Below are 20,781 nucleotides of genomic sequence, written 5' to 3' on the forward strand. Positions count from 1 at the left end.
CCCACTTACGAATTGACGCTCCAGCCAACTCCGCCGCAACACAGTAGACGAAGCGCGCGCTAAAAGCAGCAACTTGGCTCTCGAAGAACGCGTTACACCCTTGCCACAAAAAACGAAACCGCCTTAAACGCAAATGAAGGTATCACCAGCATCACTGCCGATGAGGAAGATACCGACGCAAACGCCACAGCACTAAGATACCCCATGCCAACATAATTTGTCCACAATGAAATCACTAAAGCGAACTTATGTATATCGGCTGTTAAGAACGGCCCGCTGAGGTGCAAGTTTTGCCAGCCAATTGCGACAGCGGCGTCAACTTTTCTTGGAAAGTCACCGTTACGCTCTAGCCGAACGGCGTCACTAAATCTACAGTGTGCGGAGGACAATGCCGCGTCCGCCACTCTGCGTCGCAGGATTGCTGAGATGAGTTCGACGTAGCAGGCTATATGACTGAACACGCCACCGCCGATCTGGTCTGCCGCGAGCGGGGGAGTGCCCGAGGGAACGTAGTCGGAACCCTCTTCCCACGCGCCGCTCAAGACGCAAGGCAATGGACAACCGGCGGCCGCGCTGCGGGGGTCAGCTCGGGGAATAATATGTGCCGTTCCTGACGTCAGCTCCGAGTTCTGAGAAGGCCGTCTGACGTCGGTTGGAGACCGCGAACCTATGCGAAAGCGTGTTCCGGACCGTGAACCTGTGCGGAAGTTTGTGTGTGTAAGCCCTCCCGCAGAGAGGCGACTCGTTTACGATGACTGGTCGAACGTTTCCCTCACCTTGGGATCGAGGGAGGACCGAATGTTTATAAACCGCTGTTGTGCGGCTGCTGAGTGTACTTTCTCTCGCAGTCATGCTAAACTGATGAACTGCAATGTCCTTATGTAGATACTGTAAATAAACCCATATTCCTTGTTCTCGATGAGAAGCAGTCCTTCCCTTCAACAACGTCCTCAGCGTGGATAAGTTGGACGACGACATGGGCCAGCTACCATCTAGTTCATGCCCTACTCCAATCTTCACAACTGGTAACGAACGGTGGGATTGACCTCCCAATCCTCACAGTAGGCGTATCCACTTGGAACGAATTCTCAATACTACGCCAGTTTCGAGGTAATTTTTAAAGGATGCGACGAAATGAATTGGCGCTCCAGTTACTCCTGCGCTTCAATACATAAAACAGTGCAGTTTTTTTTAAGTAAGTGGAACAACAGTGTATTTTTACCGCAAGTTTGACGGCGCATATCTCGAAACCGGTGCCATCGGTCAGAATTCGTTCCAAGTCGATATGGCTTGCAAACTCACTAGCTACAACAATTCATAGATTAAAATATGTGTCGTGAAGTAGTCAAATAGAAAGTCAATTAGGTTAATTATGTTAATTATTCAATTATTCCGTTTTGAGCCCTTAACTACTTCCGCAGTAAAGTAAAAGAAACTGTGTAAAAAAAAACTTCCTTTAGTCGCCAAGGCGCAAGCAGCCATATGTGGACCAACGTAATTGCGGCAGCGGCAGGGACCTCGCAAAGGGGGGAGTGAGCGCGTCTCAGACAGCGAAAGCCCCTGATAACGGCTTACGACGCTAACAGTGCTGCCTCTTTCTCTCTGTCGTTATTTCTTTCAAAACAAAACAAAACGTGTTTCTTAAAGTCGAGTGCAAGAAAGAGCGCGCTAAAGCAATGATGACCGAGGAGGAGGGTACCCTTTTATAGCCTTCCAAGTGGGACCGTCATCTACACTCGCACAGGTCGGCGAGGCATCCGATAAGCGCGCAGAGAGAGCTGCGCGCGGGGCTTCACCGCTGCACGCAGCACTGTCGCCCTCGCGGATGCCTCGCCACTTTCCCACTCCGGGGCCAGCCTCGCGACACGAATGGCGAGGACAGAAAAACAGTTTTAGGTTGTTGTGTCAGCGCCCGGCGCGGCTCTGCCCCACGGTCTTCCCTCCCGGAGGCAGAAAAAGCGAGCGATAAGCGAGAGCGACCGTCGCCCCGTCTCGCCGACAAGGTGCTCGAGAACACTCTGCCTTTGGGACGTTTAGTAGACGTATGCCTTGTTACGCATATAGACGTACAGCCTTTTCTTTTTTTTTAAAGCGGAGAGATTTCTTTGACCCTTTCGGCATTTTTCGTGGTTTCTCGGTGGTAGGTCGAGCAGATGAACGGAATACATTGATTGATTGATTGATTGATTGATTGATTGATTGATTGATTGATTGATTGATTGATTGATTGATTGATTGATTGATTGATTGATTGATTGATTGATTGATTGATTGATTGATTCGGCTTCACGTCCCAAGCGAACACTTGGGATATGAGACACTCAGTAGCGAAGGTCTCCGCATTAATTTTGACCAACTGAGGCTCTGCGACGCGCATTTAATGATAAGCACACGTGCGGTGTTTTTGCAATTTCACTCACATCGAAATGGGGCCGCCGAAGCAGGGAATCGACCCCGCAACGTCCGCGCTCAGCAGCAGAACGCCATAGTCACCGAGCCACGCACCACGACGAGTTTAAGGCAACATCGAGTAGTGTGGCGCGGGCAGGTATACCTCACAAGCATTAGCAGACTCAAAAAACAAGATAGGAAGGTTTAATGAGACCCTCAGACGTTAGCCTACAGTCAAGCAAAAGCGCTCACTCAATAAATCTAACCGATTCTACAAGAGCTTGCCTTTTGAAAGGCACGAAAATGCAATGATGACGTAATAAAAGCGGTTCTTATTGTAAAGGATGAGGTTTAGGAAGAAAGGCGAATGTATGTCGCTTGTGGCCATCTCTCTAGCATGTGAGGACATCCAATCAGCGCCATTCAAGGTAGTGGTAGATACGAGCGAGACGGGAATGAGGAGAGAGTTAATGGGAGTGACAGAGAGACGTCGCAATTTTTGCAATGTGCCAAGATTTTGACTACTTCATGCTTTAGTCACATGAAGTCTCATTAAAAGAAACCAGTCTTACCCATTGTACCTTTCGAACATCTTTGAGATAGAGTTCGCCTTTCTTACCTTCGGCAAGCCGGATGATATTTACTCTTTTCGTTATCAACCATTACAAGGGACCTTCGGTGCGATCGCAGCATTGCTTTCTAGATACCACTGTGCCACCACGAAAAATAACTCCATGTCCTTTCCTTGAAGGTGTTTCACAGTATTCATAGCGTTTACAAATGAGAATAGATAAGTACGCACAGGAGAATAACAACCCCTGAAGCAGTGGCTCTAGTTGATACGGTCGTTGACTGGTGTGACAACGCGACAATGCGTCGAAAAGAGTAAAACTGTTTTCTTGCACAACTATTTTCTTTATCTTGCACTTCTCGGCTCAGAATGAAAGCATACACGAGTTCACTAGATCGACATTCAGCCCCATACCGAAGACTAATGCCGACAAGCAGTCTCTCTAGATATGCCAGAAGATCAAATATTGTGGTCTTTGGAAGACTAGGATAATGCGGCGTCCAGAAGGTCAAATATTGTGGTCTTTGGAAGACTAGGATAATGCGGCGTCATTAGAACGAACACGCCTGCACAAAGTAAGGGCGACGGTGAAACAAAAGAACCCGAAAGGCACTGCGAGAAACAAAAGCGCGATTTTGTTGTTTTTGCAGCAACACACTTTACGACCGTATGACATCCTTCTTTAACCACGCCGGGATGCAACACAGCCCAACGCGATCGAGACAACACACGGGACACGGAAGCACGTCCGTCATCTGCGACTTCTTGGTCGCGTTGGGCTTCAGCCAGTGGTTGCTCAAGCACCATCTGATTAAACAGAAACACTTAACGCATGCTCGTCGTGCTCCTCACCGAAGTACATCGGAGAGTTCTTCCTCCTCACGTTGTCGTCCATGAACGACATGCCGATCACGTAAAAAGTGGCCGAGCCGAAGCCGTTGAGCAGGTTGGCGATGAACATGATGAAGATGGTGACGTCGCCCTCCAGGTTGATGTTGGACAGGCAGTCCTCGTCGTCCCTAGCCTGGCCGCACAGCGCACCGACGCCGGCTCCGGGCGCCAGCCCTGCGGCCGTCTCCTGGCCGGGAGCGATGCGCGACAGCGCCAGCGGCAGGCCCGGCCCGAAAACGAAGTGCGGCAGCACGCAGAGGCCGCAGCTCAGCACCACCGTGAGCATGCCGAACACCAGCCATAGCGGCTGGTTGTAGTTCTCGCCGCCGCTGTAGTATCCGGCGATGACGGCTAGCACGGGACTCACGTTCTCGGCCGTCAGCACCAGGCCCATCGCCTTGGAAGGGATCGCGAAGCGGCGCTCCACCGTCGACTGGACGCCGATGAAGTAAGTCCGGTAGGCTCCCTGCAGGATGCCCAGGACGCAGAAGAGGAGCAGGAAGCATCTGGGAGTGACCAGACGCCGGAAGAGGGGCGCGTGAAGCCTGCCGATGGCGCATTCGAACGCGGCGACGTTCCCTTCGCCGTCCCCGGCGTTGTCCTTCTCGGGAAGCAGTCCCTCGGCGACGGGCTCAGCGCCCGCCCTGTTGCTTGCGTCCTGCTGCATCTATAGGGAGAAGGTCTAGAGGCAGACGACACCTTCCGAGCGTTGACTGCTGCTGCGGCGGCGCGACAATTGGACAGACGGCGCGAGTGGCATGGCGAACGAGAGTTGCAGATCGCCCGCGGAGTCGCTGGTGAAGAACGCGCCGGACAAACAACGCGCAACTGCCAACGCTTGATAGCGAGGGCCGACGTTATGCAGGTGTGTACGCTCGCGACGCCGTTTAATCGCGAGACAACACCGTGGATCGCTGAAGAGAGAGAGGGAGGAAGAGAGAGAAGGAAGTGGGGGAGGGGGGGCTCCCTTATCTAAGGAGCTAGCACTGGGCGCGCAAGCATCGCTGCCGGCGGCGTTATCGGGATGACCTTTGAAAACCGCGATCAGGTGCCGCACGAGACTACAGCGCCTTAGTGTGCAGATAGGCCCACCTGAGCTCTGTGCATGGGTGAGTAGGTGCAAACAAGCAAGGAATGTGCGAGGTCGGCGCTCACAACAAAGTTGAACGACAAATACGGGTCGGTGATACGAAGTTTCCTTCTCGGTGTTAGGAGATCGCATTTGATATGAGCAATGAGCACGTTTCTGTAAGCGCGCTTGTCGTCCACTAGACCTTGGAGTCGTGTCGAGACCTGAGGTGGTATTCCGCAAGAGTCCACCTAGTGGACTGTCCATTTCGGTCGCTGCTGATTGGATGCAGCTGTACGGGAGAGGAGGAGACGAGCGGCCCTAGCGAATCAGCAGCGGCCGAAATGGACAGTCCACTTTAGGTGGACTCTTACAGAATACCCTCCCTGATTATAGACGATTAACGATGCATATTGTCAAAAACAAAAGCTAACAACCCACTTCATCAGCTGTACTACAGAATTGACCTAAATCGAACGCATTCGAATCAGGCTAATGTGATCACAGCAGTTCTCACTATAATGACGCATAGCAGTCTTCTCAAAGTGAAAACAATGCAGTGATTGACCCTGGTTTTCTATTTTTGATTTTTGAATGAATGAATTCTGGGGTGTTACGCGCCAAAACCACGATTTGATTACGAGGCGCGCCGTAGTGGAGAACTCCCGATTAATTTTGACCACCACTGAATCTTTAACGTGTCCCCAGTGCACAGGACACGGCCGTTTTTTTTTTTTTTTGCATTTCACGCTCATCGAAATCCATGACCTCGTGCATAGCAGAGCAATACCACAGCCGCTAAGCAACGACGGCGGGTCTTAGATTTGTCCGACAAGTTAACCAAGTAAACACTATGTTCTACCACAATGCTAGTAGCGCGTGCACGTGCTTGTGGGTTTATTTATTTCTTTTCCTTTTTTCTTTTTTTTAATGCCTTAGTTGACGCTGTAATGTCTTTCCCCTTCATATGCTCACACAGTGCGCGGTCACAGCGATTCCGCGTCTGCAAAGCTGTCCTGTCTACTATGCAGATCCTGGAGTCTCGTTTATCGGGTGTTCCGAAAGGTCGACGTCAGAGCGTGCCGGTGCCGCCATGCACGAAGTAGGTGGCGCCAGACTTGGGGAAGCGCTTGGCGGCCACGGCGTCCTTGAGCGGCTGGTGGTCGTGTCGCACCCAGACGTGGAAGGAGACCAGGAACCAGCCGCTCTCCACGTCGGGCGTCACCATGAGCGCGCTGTTGGGGCACGCGTCTTGGTTGCTGAGAGCGTCCTGCAGGATCTTCACGTACACCATCTGTACAAAAACCAGAAGACGCCGTTTCACTATTTCTAGGGACCCTAGTTTCACTGAGCACACGCGGAGGACACAAGTTAGTTGCGTGCTAGAACGTACGTGTGGACACACTGATATTCCGAGAGGGGGGGGGGGGGCTATTTTGTGTCTACCTAGTGGACATGTCCATTTCGTCTGCTGCTGAAACGCTGATTGGCTGGGGGCGCCTGGCTCCTGTTGACGCTGTTACGATCGGCCTGCGGGAGCTGGCGATCTTCGGAGAAGCGACCTCCGAACCATTTCCAGCCCGCTGCAACGACTCGTTTTGACAACAACAATGCGCCGCCTCAACAGCCCAACGGCGCCGGCATGTCTAGTGACGGTCGGTGGACCGAGTATTGTTAGTTGATTCGCCGTCGCCTTCACGGTTTGCTTGGAGCAAGAGAACTCCTGGAACAGGGTGTTTTGTGGTGCGATCTCACGGGCCCCAGAAGTCGTCACAGTCAATGGACAGACGCGTAGGCTACTTACTGTGGGGTCAGCTCTGGGATCAAGAGGCGCCTGCTCGGGTCAATACCCCTGTCTGGAAGAACACACTCACCTCGGTGTGTTCAGTGAAACCAAAGTGCGGAAGTGAGTGTGTGAACCATCCCCCTCAAAGGCGGGTCGACCACGATGACTTTGGACGCTCCCGTTGATCGAAGGTTGAACGGCCGTTTTCCCTCACCTAGGGATCCAGGAAGGACAGAGTGTTTTTAAGCGGCCGTTTTACGGCTGCTCAGTGCGCATTCTTTTTCAATCATGCTAGACTGATGAACTGTAACGTTCTCCACCCTTCATGTAGATATTGTAAATAAATCCCATATTCCTCGTTCTCGATGAGAACAAGTCCTTCCCTTCAACAACGTCCTTAGCGTGGATGAGTCGGACGATGGCATGGGCCAGCTACCATCTATTTCATGCCCGACCCCAACTCTTACAACGCGCACTCCAGCCCAGCCTATAAGAACTTCAACAGCAGACGAAATGGACATGTCCGCTAGGTGCACACTTACAGAATACCTTCACTGGTCTGAAAGAGATTACTGTATGGGGTCAAGCTATTTGCAGTTCCCTTTAAAGAATTTCACATTAAACAATGCCTAACATATGACACCCCGAAACCTAGTTAGCTAGTCTCTCATCAGTTAGAGTGAGAAGATCAGAGGAGCTTAAGTTCTTCAGCCACCCAGCCAGCCAAGCCAAGTCAAGCCAAGTCAGGTCATGCCAATTCAAGCCAAGACAGCTAAGCCAAGCGTCAAGGCAGTCAGTCAGTCAGTCTAGTTTACAGTGTACCAGAAAACTCTAGCAAACTGTAGTCTAGTTACAGTTAACGACCGAATCTCAATACCGAGTTATCTATTTCCTGCTCCCTCAATGTTATCTGCCAAGAAGGCCATATCGCAGCTCTCGGCAATACCTTCTGTGTCTGTCGTGCATACCTGCACCACGGCCGCCTCGATCACGCGCGCACGGCGGGGCTTGCTCCGGCCGTCCCATTCAGCGCGCACCCCATTGGAGAGGTGTAATCGGAGAAGTTTCCTCGCGCGCCGCGGAGCGGCGCTGTTCTCCCACCCCTGCCGAGATATGGGCTGGGAGATATGGGCTGGGCATCATTCGAAGCACGGGAAGCTCAGAGTAAAATCCTATACGAAAAACGTCTGAGGAAATTGGACGATAACAGGTGGGCAGCTAAGGTGTTTAAATACCTATACAGAAAGAGCGTTGACTCACAATGGCGGAAAAGAACTAGGAAGCTAACCAGTAAGTATGCCAGACACGAGGACGAAAAAGGACAGAGCATTAAACGACAGGTTAAAAATGCGGAAGGTAAAAATTGGATAAATTCAATGGAAAAGAAGCATAGTGTAGAACTATATCGATACTGGAAACAGCAGATCAGGAAGGAAGCGTTTTATGATAACTCTAGAGGCAGTGCCCTACTCTTTGAAGCTAGATCAGGATGTCTTAGAACGCGGAGCTATAGAAAGAAATTTAACGAAGAAGAAGACACATGTACTGTGTGTGGTAAATATGTAGAAACAATGGAACACCTCATACTAAAATGTGATGGTATCAACCCCGATGTCGATGCGGCCACAGTCACCCTTCCTGAGGCCCTAGGGTTCAGAGATAATGATAGTCATGTAAATAAAGGTGCGGTGGAAATTAGCAAAAGGCGATTGGAGGATTGGTGGCTCAAAAGCAGAGAGGTGACATAAGGTTAAAAGGGTAGGAAGACGTATTTAAAGAAAATCGAGAAATTCAATAACACACAACACAGATAAAAATAAAAGGCAAAATAAAAATCTGAGCATGGTGGCAACTGCCATCACCCCGTTTCAAAGGGGACGCTCCTACCTCCCATCCACCCACCCATGCCGACGGCGCGGCGGCATGGCATGGCATGGCGGCATGGCACATGCTTGGAGACGCGAATACATCGGAGAGTGCACGTGTACAATCTGGCGTCAGCTTCGCTCTAAAATGTGTTGACAGCCAGAGGAAACCGCAAGGAAATCAAGGTACGTCTCTGTATATCCTCAAATCAGGTTTGCACAGTGCACGTTGTTTCTTGTAGCATAATACGATCGAGACGCAGCTAAGGCTGCGTTGATGCATGACCGTTTTGTTTTCTAGCATTTGTGAACCACCGAGTTTCGTGGATGACGTCAACAGTTTGTTGGCGCCCTTGAAAGTGATGCCCTGTAAGTAGGCAGACTTAATGTATTGTGCATGCAGTTATAATAGCCTTTCGCGCTTATTACTTTTTCAAGCCGGGATTGGAGCTCCATATTCCTTATTTAGTCCTGATATGAGCACTTTGTTCTTACCTTTTCTTTTTCAGTGCAGCGGCCACCTTCAACAGTGGAAACCGCTGCAGTAGCATACGTCGCCGGTTTTGTCGTGAAAGCGATAGAAGAACAAAGAATGTGCAGCGCCTGCCCAAGACTGAATGATTCGGGACCATCAATATCACCAGTGATGGGACTTATTGACCACGGAACTAGAGGGGGTTTGGTGTTCCCAAAGCCCGAGTTTGTAGCTGTTCTTCTAAAAGTAAAGAAGGCCATCGACATCGCAGTGCCACGTATTGGCACAAACCATGTGTGCAAGAAGATCACGGCAATGATTTTGCCGCATCTGGAGAGCTGCCCTCTATTTATATGCGAGGCAAGAGAGGACCATGCCTCGGTCACATCCTCAATAGTGGTAAAGAAATTGATAAAGCCTCTCCTATCAAACATTGCCGCTCTTGTTACGGACAGAGTGGCCTATCACAAAAAATTAATCACTAAGCCGCTCAGTCGAAACGTTTTGCGCGTTTAAACAGCTCGAGCGCGCGCGAGCTGACAACTTTTTATTGTAAATAAATTCCTGCATACACTGACTTTGTTATGCTGGTAATTTTTACCACGAATATAGCCATGATATTCAAGTATACGGACTAATCAGAGCCACAGGACGTTGCCCTCCGCGGCTGTCGACTCTGGTGAGCAGATTCTCTCGTACAGGAGGAACAGTGATGAGCTCGCCTAAGGAATATAAAATTTACAGCTCAGCGTGCAACATCGCCTGCCCATTTTCTTCATAGTACAATTGCCATTTTCCTTCCAGGCTGTTTTTCTGACCGGTAAAGACATTCTGACCGAGCTAGTACGTCATGCACAAACGTTCATGAATTTACAGGGGGAAAAAATTACTACAGCGTTGCCTCGTGAGACGTGGCACTTCTTTTATAAAGAAGTAATGCCTTTCCATACTTCCATGCTTTCATTGGCCTGCTGCGCCCAAACCCGCAGATATTGTTTTCCGGGGAGCACTCGTTTCGCATGGCATCATGACTGCCCGCTTCGGGCAACATGCGGCCGCAGCGTCTGGAGCAAATAAATACCTAGCCGCAGGAGGCATTGGTGTTCTTGTGTGACTTTGTATTCATCGCGGTTTTCCGCCACTCTTCATCACGCAATACGTCCAAGGCGCCGCAAATCGCCTCGCGCGAAGCCATAGCAGGGGAGGCGAGGGGTCGGGCACGCGCGCCGCGGTGCGGTGAAAGGAGCGGGCACGCCACTCTCCGCAATTACGCCCTCTCCGTCCGAATGGAACGGCCGGAGCAAGCCCCGCCGTGCGCGCGTGATCGAGGCGGCCGTGCCTGCACCTCGCCTAAGCCGATTCCGGGTGTGTGGAGGCGCTGAGGTGCCGCAGTATGCCATCTACCCACCAAGGTTTACGCCTCACAAATACCACTAACGCTCATTCACCACATATACACACTGAAGCAGCGTTCGTTACCGCACATTATATGTAACGCATTAGGAGAAACAACTAACCTTTCGTTCGTGCGCTGTGAACCGCTTCTTCCTGCGGAAAAACAAAGTATATTTGTAAAACACGCATAAGACATGGAGAACGCAGAAAGCGTTAACTTTACACACTGTTCACATGCATTTACAGGATATGACGTGCAGAATAAAGGTTTACATTTCGAGCGTTAACAAATGTGCCCACGGGTTTATTGCAGCACCCGTTACAATAGCTTATAAATTTGTAGAACTCTCCAACTGGCACCACGTTGTTCGACAAGTGAATTTTATTGTTGAGTGCAACCCCCCCTAAATAAAATAGCCCATACATGAGCACGACGCATGGCGCACACGTTCTTTATATCTGAACACACCAAGAATATGTGCCTACAGTATACTAGCGATAAAATACTCATTTTTTTCTTGGTCAACTTGACTGTCCAAAACGCATTGACAGGAAGTTTCATAACGGCCTGAACACGCTGCTGCCACAGAGCGGATAAAAGGCTCTCAGAAGACCACCGGTTAAGCACTCAGAAGCAACATAAGTTACAATACCCCATAAACTTACAGGACTCTCCAGCTGGCACCAGTTTTTTTGGAGAGTTCGAGTGTTTGACGACGAATTGTATAGTTAAGTGCAACAAAAAAATGCCCACACATGAGTTCGACGCATGCTGCACGTTCTTTATATCTGAAAACATCAAGAATATATGTGCCTACAGTATACTATGCGGCAAAATACTTCTTTTTTTCTTGGCTAACCGGACTCTCGAAAATGGCCGACCGGTAGTTCTCTGGGGTCACGAACGCACTGCTGCCACATCGCGGATGAAAAAAAAGGCTTAACCGCGCGCGCACCTTTGCGCCGGTGGAGGCGCTGCGGGAACCACTTCCGGCATCGTCTTTCGCTCCGACGCCGACTTCTTGGTGGCCGAGCCGAACGAGTTGCCGGAGTCCGGGGACTGCTGGTGGTAGCGCATCATCACTTCGCTGAAGCTCAGCTCTGGAGGGGTGTCCTTCGGCTCGGGCGGCAACTGCGGCGTTGCAGAGCCGACAAGCCGCTACACAGGATTACCCGCTCAGTGCGGCATGCGTCGACATCATCATCATCATCATCATCATCATCATCATCATCATCATCATCATCATCATCATCATCAGCCTGGTTATGCCCACTGCAGGGCAAAGGCCTTTCCCATACTTCTCCAACTACCCCGGTCATGTACTAATTGTGGCCATGTTGTCCCTGCAAACTTCTTAATCTCATCCGCCCGCCTAACTTTCTGCCGCCCTCTGCTACGCTTTCGTTCCCTTGGAATCCATTCCGTAACTCTTAACGGCCATCGGTTATCCTCCTTCCTCATTACGTGTCCTGCCCATGCCCATTTCTTTTTCTTGATTTCAACTAAGATATCATCAACTCGCGTTTGTTCCCTCACCCAATCTGCTCTTTTCTTATCCCTTAACGTTATACCAATCATTCTTCTTTCCGTGGCTCGTTGCGTCGTCCTCAATTTAAGTAGAACCCTTTTCGTAAGCCTCCAGGTTTCTGCCCCGTACGTGAGTACTGGTAAGACACAGCTGTTAGTTACATAGTTATCAACAAGTGATGCGATTTCGAGGCAACCGCTGGATGCATTTAGCACCCCGTTTCTTTTTTTTTTTTTTGGCATTATACTTTGAAACGTAAGAGGAAGCTTAAGCTCGGGCCCAACTACGACGCGGCCAATTCAAATACGTGTGAAACGCAAAAACTGTTTTTTCTGAGATAACCCCTTGCCCGAATTTAATGAAATTTGTTGCATTTGCGAGATAAATTAAGTTAAATTCTATTGACTGTTGGAAGCGGAACTTTGGTTTAGGGCCTGAATTTTGTTAAAACAATTTTCGAAAATTTGATGGTTTGAAAAAAAAATATAAACACGACGTTTACAAATTAATAGCCCTTAATCAAGAACAGATATCGTGGTTCTGTAAACGGCATCCACTAAACCATTGAAAGCGGACAAATTTGATATGTAATCTTATATTTTACGTGAGTTTGTTACGTAATGTACAACGGTTCTGCAAAAGCTGTATTTCCATATAATTAAACTTCTTGAGATTCATGTGTAACATATCAATTTTGTCCGCTTTAGATGTACTATTAAATGCAATTCATATAATTGTAATATCACTTTTCATTGCTGTGTTACAGAGTTGTAAACTTCATAGTTCCGGTTACTTAAAATTTTCGATTTTGCCACTCTTTAATAAAAAATTGACGGTTTCTTAAGTTCGAAACCAACAGTCACTAGAAGTTCTTCTTTTAAATGCAGCAAACCTCGCCAAATTTGGCGTAGTGGTTGCCGAGAAAAACGAATTCTTCTTTTATATGTATTCAGACAGAAGCACATGAGCAAAAGCTTCCTCTTAAGGTGGCCTAATCCTGACCGACCGACCGAGTGCGCTAGGTAGTAGCCAGACATTTTGGACGACAAGAACGTCTTTCTTTGTTTAGTTGGAGTAACATATATCTGTACCATGAAACTGCACGTGTTGGCCAAGAATATAAATAAAGCGACGGACGCATGCGGGATGCCTGGGTGCGACGATTGCTGTGGTGGTCTTCCGACTACGATGATGATGATTTTATGCCACCGCCTTTGAAACGGGGGTGGTGAGAAATAGTCACCTAGCCTGCTTGATTTAATGCTATAGATGGTTTTTAGCTAGAATTTTTGTGTACGTCTCCTTAATCTTTCTTTTTTCCTTTAAAATCTTCCTTGTACCGATAGCCATGACTGCAAGAGGTCCGGTCGTATCAGTCTCCTTGCTTTTTTACCACCAATACTCTAAACGTATCTTGCTTATCTCGACTGCTGACCGGTTGATGTTTCAGTCCACTTTAAACCCAAGCACTTCTGGAAAGTGCACGTTACCTACGGCTCTCTCTGAGCTAATCTCTTCGCATTCCATTGGGACGTGCGGAGTGGTCTCCGTATTTTTGCTGCAGCATACACATGCCCCATCTATTTCCGAATATTTGCTCCGGTATGTCTTTGTCCTTACGCAACCGGCTCCAGCCTCAAATAACAAGGCACTGCCCTTTGTGTTATCGCACAGATGTTCCCTTCTAATTTCTTTCTTTTTAGCCTTGTAAATCTCCATGGGCTTTTTGTTTAGATTCTTTGCATCCAATTACCTGTCTCTGTTTCTCTCACTTTCTTTCTGATGACTCCTAGCTGGTTGTCTATTTACAGTTTCAATTACCTTGTACTTGGTTGCCAACTTTCTTGACCTCTTCCTCCATTCTGTGTCCACGCTTTTCAAGTACAGATACTTGTGCACTTTAGCCGCCCATTTATTTTCATCCATGTTCCCGAGTCTTCAAAACTAATTTTGCTCTGCGCTTCTATTTTAAGAGAGGCCCAACCCACGTCACCCTGCAGTGCCTCATTTGTGGTTTTACCGTGGTTGGCTCCCAAAGGATAACTGGCCTACCGATCTTTGGTTAACTTCCGACCCAGACACGATATCAGATTTTAAGCATAGAATGAGATTTGCGAACGCTAGCGTTGGTGCCATTACTCCTTTCCAGGTTCCACGCACCACCTCATACTTATTATCTGACCACTTTGTCTTAGAAATCTGACCTCTTTATCCTAGAATGTTCCTGCCCTCCACATCGATTCGGGAAGCGACGATGCTTCTCGATAAAAGCGGGCACGGCTCTTCATTGACAGTGAACGGCGATTCCTGGGCCAAAATGTTATTGCCAGGCGATCCCAGTGTCCGTTGGAATGCACCGGAGTGAATGTCTGTTCACCTGTTAAACACCATTAAGCGTGCGAGCCGCGTTCAACGCGAACTGCACAACTTAGGCTGTGCAATCATCGATTCTGCCATCTTTGTACGCCCTTCTTTCGATGCTCGTGTGGCCATCTACGTTATGGGATATCGAAGTCAGACACCGGGCCCGGCAAAGTCGAAGCCGACCCGAACTCGGCCTCGCAATACCGAGGCAATTAGCGAACAAGAATGCGGTATACCTTTTATTTATGCACCCTTAAAAGGTACCCAATATTCTATCGGTTATCTGTCATCGATTCTCTTTTTACTTCCAATGGTACGCCAAGTTTTTTAATGTAACGTCATATATATACCCGCGGCAATCACCGACCTTCATTGTCGGTGTCGACGCAAAAAATTAAGCGGGCCAATCCTGGCGCGGACGATTAACGTAATGCGGTTCGTAAATCAGGCCGGTCCTGGAGGTATGCAGCGGAATGAAAGGCGCTGCGTGGGCCGATACCGATCGATACTGCCTTCGTATTACAGTCGACTAGGCCTAGCACGACGACCTACGAGCTTTTTCCTCGGACAGTATGCGCTGATCAAAAGCGTCACGTTTTGAGCGAGTTGGTTGTACATGGTTCATATTAGACTTCTGCGCGCACACAGACAGGACGTCGAACGAAGTTGTGTGTCCCTGCTTCGTTCGACGTCTTGTCTTTGTGCGCGCAAAAGTCTAATAAGAACCAGTACACGCTGCTTCGACACCCACCGAGTACTTCCGCGGCGTTCCCCGGAAGATCCTCTTGAAGAAACCGCTGGACACGCTCCTCCTGGCTCCAGCGTCGCGCGCGGCGTGCCGCCGTTGACTGCCCTGGCGCGAACCGCCGTCGTGGGACGTCCGGTTGCGCGCTGCCGAGCTGCCCGTCCGCGCCGAGCTCGGACCTTGCGTCCGGCCGTTGGCCGAGCGGCGCCGCAGGGAGTCCGGAGGGCTGTCCAGCGGGTAGCCGCCGCTCCAGGCGTCCATCCGACTGTCGGGCAGCAGCGGGAACATGATCTCGGTCTCCGGGAACGCGTCTCTGGCGGCGGGTGCCCGACGCTGCAGGAAGTTGCCGAGCGGCCGCTGGCGCAACACCGACCGCGGTGGTGCGCGTCTGCTGCCGCCGGGGTAGGAGCAGCTGGGGCTGTGCGAGTCCTCCTGCACGGGACAATGCACGCGTCACCCACGGAAAGGCCCTGTCGACGTTTGGGCTATAGTTGGTCCGTGGCTCACTTCACGATAGATAGCGCAACGATCCACACAACGCAAAAGTGCGTATGTGTGTGCGTAGCCGGGGAGCTTTCATATTTGTTGGAGAGAGGTGTGTGGGGGGGTAATAAATATGTATGTATGTATGTATGTATGTATGTATGTATGTATGTATGTATGTATGTATGTATGTATGTATGTATGTATGTATGTATGTATGTATGTATGTATGTGTGTGTGTGTATGTATACTCTTCTATAGATAGATAGATAGATAGATAGATAGATAGATAGATAGATAGATAGATAGATAGATAGATAGATAGATAGATAGATAGATAGATAGATAGATAGATAGATAGATAGATAGATAGATAGATAGATATGAAAGGGGTGTGGAAAAGCTCCGTAATGTCGGGAAACTTCACGTTCATAATTTGACTTCAGAACGACTTCTCGGAACAGGCGCTCCGCGAGGACGCTGAATAAAATACCACACGTAAAAGCGCTATTAGGAGGATGCACATCCCAGCTAATCTGATGATATAGAATTAAGTTGCGTGAACTTTATTTAATGCTTGCACCCATTAAGTGAGGAATAAATCATATAGTCAGGAAAAACACAGTTGAAACTCGATTTAACGAAGTGATGACCACGCTCAAATTATTTCGTTAAATCGGGAAGTTCGGGAAATGGAGTAAGGGATTTCTCGGTCCTTCGAAATCTAAAATTGTAACGTAGCGACACCCAAAAGGTACCGCCGCATTGTATTTGCCGCTAACCAACGCCTGCGCGTGTGAAAAGTCCGCCGAGGGGGTCTAAATACTGTCGCCCCTGGCGCCATCTGGTGCGTAAGAACGCTAGCGACTGCTGAGTCTGTTGTTCCGTGCATGGGCGCGGCATGAAGCTTCGTCAAAATAAAGCTAGGGCCGTTATTAGGGTGGCTAATTGTTCTAACGCGATAGCGTTAGAGCGCACGCTCGAAGAAAAACCCGTCCGCGTCAAAATTAGAAATCACTGCTTTCTTACTCATTTATTTCTGGAAAAGCTTCTTTAAATCGGGTGTAATGCAAGCTATAGTTTCTTTAATTCAGGTTGATGACAGCATTGAACCTTATGGGTACTTGCCGGGGAATGGAAATTTCTTCGTTACATAGGGAACTTCGTTAAATCGGATTTCGTTAGATCGAGCTTTAATTGTATCTTGAGGCTTTATAAATAAGTTGTTGCTAATTGTTGTTCCAAAAATCATACAATCAAGATTTTTGGAACTACAATAACAAAAAGTCTGCCCCTGGGGGACGCCTTTTGCGAGAAAAATCATCCATCAAAAATGTTCGTGGTAAAAACAGTGCACATGCTTTCCGGGTCCCGTATGCTGACCGACATGTATCTCTCCGTTCACGCGTCTCCTGTGTACACGACAAGCGTTACACGCAGCAGTTTTGCTTGCCTCGCACACAGTGAAAACACTGCACTTCTCCTTATGCTCAGCTTCCCTTCCCACCTAGAGGTGAGTGTGTGTACTTGGCTATCGTTTTGTTTTGTGCGGACCATTGCACTACCAATTTGCAAATATTCATAATTCATTACCTCCTTTTAACCTTTAGCAGAAATATACAACCAATTATGGCTACTTTTTCGCTTATGCATATGTACGCTTCAAGTTGGCGCCTCTGTCTGAAACAGGCCAACAGGGCAGAACAGTCCTGCCACATATACTTTGACATCGGTCTTATCGGAGGAGTTCGGTGGTCGCGAACTCGATCATTACTTGACTTCTCAAATATATTTTTCTTTTACTTTGCAGGTAAGGTGTCATGCTGGTTTCTATAAAGCAAAAAAAAAAAATCCTGGTATATGCTTTTAACAATGGAGCTTCCACAAAATGTCGACGGCTCTAAACTAATGTTAAATTCCAATGACCGCAGGCGACTTAGCTATCCGAGACTTGCGTGCATGCTGGTCCGTGTTAACCGAACTCTTCTCTTGTGCGAAATCGTCCCGTATTGACCCCTTGTAGCCGATCGACCCTGTCTGACGAATCACAATTTAAAGGAAAACGTAAGTAGAATGAGCAAACGCCTTTTAATTTTGCTTGTGAGACACGGAATCGATGTAACAGGAAACATTTGCCAGCTGCGAAAGTTACGTAAAAAAAAGCCTAGCTGGATTACATTTCTTATCTGATAATCCCAGCTGGGAACGGTAACATTTTCACTTGGCGTCGCATTTTCCTCGGACGTGATCGCATCAGGCGTCGTTGTGGTAACGGCGCGCCGGTTGATCAAAACAGTACATGCGAAGAAACATACGTACACGTTTCCTCTTTTTCAAAGGGGGGTCAGGGAAGCTTTGTTCTCTGTGACAGAGTCGGCTGATACGCTGCAAGATAATTTACATCCTTACACCCAAAATGGTGTAAATGTGTGAGGTATAGACCTGATTTACACATTTTCTTCGCTTTTAAGGGTGTATATTTATCGAACAGTGTGCAGGCGAACCCCAAATAACACCAAGGCATGTGTCGACAGGCTTCTTCAGTCACATCCGACTGCGTTACGCCAGTCGAACATACATGCACCGCTGTTCGCAAGGTGTGCCTTCTACAACACGTGCTTCGCACAAAGATATTTGCGCAAGCTTTGCGCTCTTTGCACCGAGAGAGACAGAGAGATAAGCTTTGTTAGGCAATATAATGACACGCTTGGCTATGACGGGGAAAATGAGGAATGGGGTCTAATGATAGACGCTAGAATATACCATCGCGATGATATGCGTATGTTTATGGGCAATGTCCCACAGTGTCTGAGGGCACCAGTATTTGTATTATTGCGTTAGCTTGCAGCGAAGGATTTGGTTCATATGACGGAACGACAGAAGGGTGCGAGTGCTTGTGTACAGCCTCTACATACAGCACTGAACAACGAGGGCAGGTAAGCGCGCTGCATCATGTTTTGAGTTACTTTGATGACATCCGAATCATGTTCTCGCATGTCATCGCAGTGCCTTGCATGAGCTAAAGCCCGCAACGCTGCCGCGGAGCGCACTTCCGAATCACAGCTGCGATTGATGAGCCCACATCGCGGAGGATGGAGTCTACAGTGCGTGGCGAGAACGAGACGATGCGCATTCGAACGAGGCGCTATTCGCGCGCATCGTGTCGGGATATAGAATGGAACGCGCGTGAATGACAACTTATTGCACGAGAGATTACGTTGTTGCTCGTCGCACGTCATACACACATATACAGCGTATCCGCAGCACTCACGTTCATGCCCGATGGCAGCAGCTTGGCCTCAGAGTCGGCGACCGAGCACAACATATATGTGTCTCTTGGCTCGGCGGCCGTGATTAGAGCCCCGCGCTCGACCTTGCAACGTTGCCCGCGTGCTAAGCCAAGAGAAGCCGCTGCGGGGCTGCTGCGCGCAATCGCGCCCCACGCGCAGCTTGGCTTGGTTTGGTGGCTACGGATATGGCTCAACCCACTACGGGGCCTCGGCCCACGGAGGACATGAATCGGACGGCAGTATAGGTAAAAAGGGAAGAATAGTGAAATATAATTTTGTACTTTAAAAACGATATTGAATTAAATACTAATCGTTGCAATCGATTTTCAGGCTATATTATTTTAAAGTTTGAAGTTTGTACAGTCGAACGGCCCTGATTGTGAACAATGCCAGGTGCCTGTAACGCTAGAATACATAATGTGCGATTGTCTAGCATATATGCCGGAGCGAAGAACGTTGGAAAGTTTCCTAGCCAGCGTTGGCAGGCAACCACTGTCGGAGGAAGCTGTGCTCGGCCCATGGCCTGACACTGCAACCTCAATGCGTGCAACTAAAGTGTTGTTGAAGTTTCTGCAGGACACCAAACTCGACGAGCGGCTCTAGCAAGAGAGAGAAGTGGTTCTTGTGGGGAAGGAGAAAAGGCTAGCGCTATTTTCTGCAACCCATGCGGGAGCACGGCTCAGCGCCAGCAGGGTGGAGGGGATGGGGTTAAAAGAGGGAGAGGGTAGGAGGGAGAAAGGTAGAGGGTGGTAGAGATGGAAGCGAACTAGTGGCCGATCAGGAAGCCCGAGGTGGTGGGATGGCCGTTAGGCCATCCGTCTTTGTAGAAATGTCCTATAGTCTCGCCGAGAGCCCCGACGAGTCGAGGTACTCGACGACACTTGGGAAGGCTGGTAGCTGATTACGACAGGGGAAGAGGATATCTTCCTGTCGTGAACATGGGAGCCCCATGCGGTGGAACTATTGCAGAAGTCGACCGCGATGCTGCAGGTGAGCAGGGCAGACCAGCCCTGCTACGAAGGGATGCCTCGTTGCTGCTGCGACTGCGAGTTGGCTGCTACTGGACGGCAGCCCGCCGGCACCGCCTTGGGAAAGCCACCTCGCCAGCCTGTGCCTCCTGTGGTGAACCAGAAACTCTCGAGCACCTCCTCTAGCAAGACAACTGTCTCATGTACATAAGCACTCACCACTTCTCTTATCATCATCATCCATCCCAGTACTTTCACTCCCCTTCCCTCTTCCCCAGTGCCAGTAGCCGACTATAGAGTGCACTAGCTCAGGTCGACCTCTGTGTTTCCTGTTAATAAATTCTATTCTATTGAAGTTTGTATTTTTGTGTTCATATTGAGGAAAGTAAAACGATAAAATTAACGCGCGCAGTACCTTTCGCTCTTCTCTTCTTTTTTTTTCCAAGAGCTTCCAGCGGACAGTAAAAAAGCTCTAATGAGAACCTTAGGAAGAGATAAGGGAGGATGTTGCAAACGCCTTCATCAAAAGGAGAAAAAAGAAAAGAAAAGAAAAAAAAACGAAACATTCTTAGATTGATTATGAGATTGTCCAACAAGAAAGGCGGCATATGTGAGGACATACTCCTTAGGGTTCTCCATGCTTTCCTCATCAGTCATGTCATTTACATAGTTGCGGCCTTCAGTTGGACCAAAACGGAAATAGATAAATTAGACACGCTCATGCGCAAAAGTGTCAAAAGGGTGCTCGGCGTGCCAATCACGGCTAGCACAGAGAAACTCACGACGTTGGGAGTACACAACTACGGAGTTAATAGAAGCACAAAGATCAGCACAAATGATTAAATTATCAAACTCAAAAGCAGGCAGAAGACTGCTGGATGCGGCAGGCCTCCGTCCTAGCTTCAATCAGGGAGAGCCCACGCAAGTTTATATTCAAACAAGGAACTCCTTTATTGTAG

General features: G+C 48.9%; 2 protein-coding genes and 1 long non-coding RNA gene across 6 annotated transcripts in view; 1 reads left to right on the top strand and 2 right to left on the bottom strand.

Moving 5' to 3' along the window:
- Nucleotides 1-4,724, bottom strand: part of LOC126522844 (solute carrier organic anion transporter family member 74D-like) — a 23,257-nt gene extending 18,533 nt beyond the window's left edge. Inside the window, exon 1 of one of the 2 annotated variants that reach the window (XM_055066579.2) lies at nt 3,815-4,724. In XM_055066579.2, coding sequence (XP_054922554.1) covers nt 3,815-4,520 — 706 coding nt within the window. In that variant the 5' untranslated portion in view covers nt 4,521-4,724. The remainder of the gene's footprint in view (nt 1-3,814) is intronic. The other variant, XM_050171678.2, reaches the window with a different exon arrangement.
- A 941-nt stretch (nt 4,725-5,665) lies between these two features.
- On the bottom strand, nt 5,666-19,335 carry LOC126522837 (uncharacterized). Of its 3 annotated transcripts, none has more exons than XM_055066580.1 (5): nt 18,836-19,334; nt 15,088-15,513; nt 11,400-11,602; nt 10,566-10,596; nt 5,666-6,216 (listed from the first exon to the last, which is right to left on the bottom strand). In XM_055066580.1, exons 1-5 carry the CDS (start codon nt 18,887-18,889, stop codon nt 5,995-5,997), a joined length of 936 nt encoding a protein of 311 aa, XP_054922555.1. In that variant the 5' UTR covers nt 18,890-19,334; the 3' UTR covers nt 5,666-5,994. The 3 variants fall into 3 exon arrangements, with proteins under 3 accessions (XP_054922555.1, XP_050027628.1, XP_050027629.1); XM_050171671.2 differs by having other exon boundaries at nt 11,400-11,575; nt 18,836-19,011; XM_050171672.2 differs by lacking the exon at nt 11,400-11,602 and having other exon boundaries at nt 18,836-19,335.
- LOC140218743 (uncharacterized) lies at nt 7,836-9,625 on the top strand. The gene is made up of 2 exons (XR_011894916.1): nt 7,836-8,942; nt 9,083-9,625. It is a non-coding gene; the product is annotated as an uncharacterized lncRNA (long non-coding RNA).
- Nucleotides 19,336-20,781: the final 1,446 nt, after the last annotated feature.

The sequence above is a fragment of the Dermacentor andersoni genome, chromosome 6, assembly GCF_023375885.2.
Source record: "Dermacentor andersoni chromosome 6, qqDerAnde1_hic_scaffold, whole genome shotgun sequence".
Classification (NCBI taxonomy): domain Eukaryota; kingdom Metazoa; phylum Arthropoda; class Arachnida; order Ixodida; family Ixodidae; genus Dermacentor; species Dermacentor andersoni.

What these genes read in the sequence shown, in the direction of transcription:
- LOC126522837 (XM_055066580.1), bottom strand. Translation starts at nt 18,889, where the DNA reads ATGTTGTGCTCGGTCGCCGACTCTGAGGCCAAGCTGCTGCCATCGGGC. An exon ending in GAACGCCGCGGAAGTACTCG is followed by an intron (nt 11,603 to 15,087) that starts GTGGGTGTCGAA and finishes AATCCTGTGTAG; the next exon opens with CGGCTTGTCGGCTCTGCAAC. An exon ending in TCACAGCGCACGAACGAAAG is followed by an intron (nt 6,217 to 10,565) that starts GTTAGTTGTTTC and finishes GTTTTTGTACAG; the next exon opens with ATGGTGTACGTGAAGATCCT.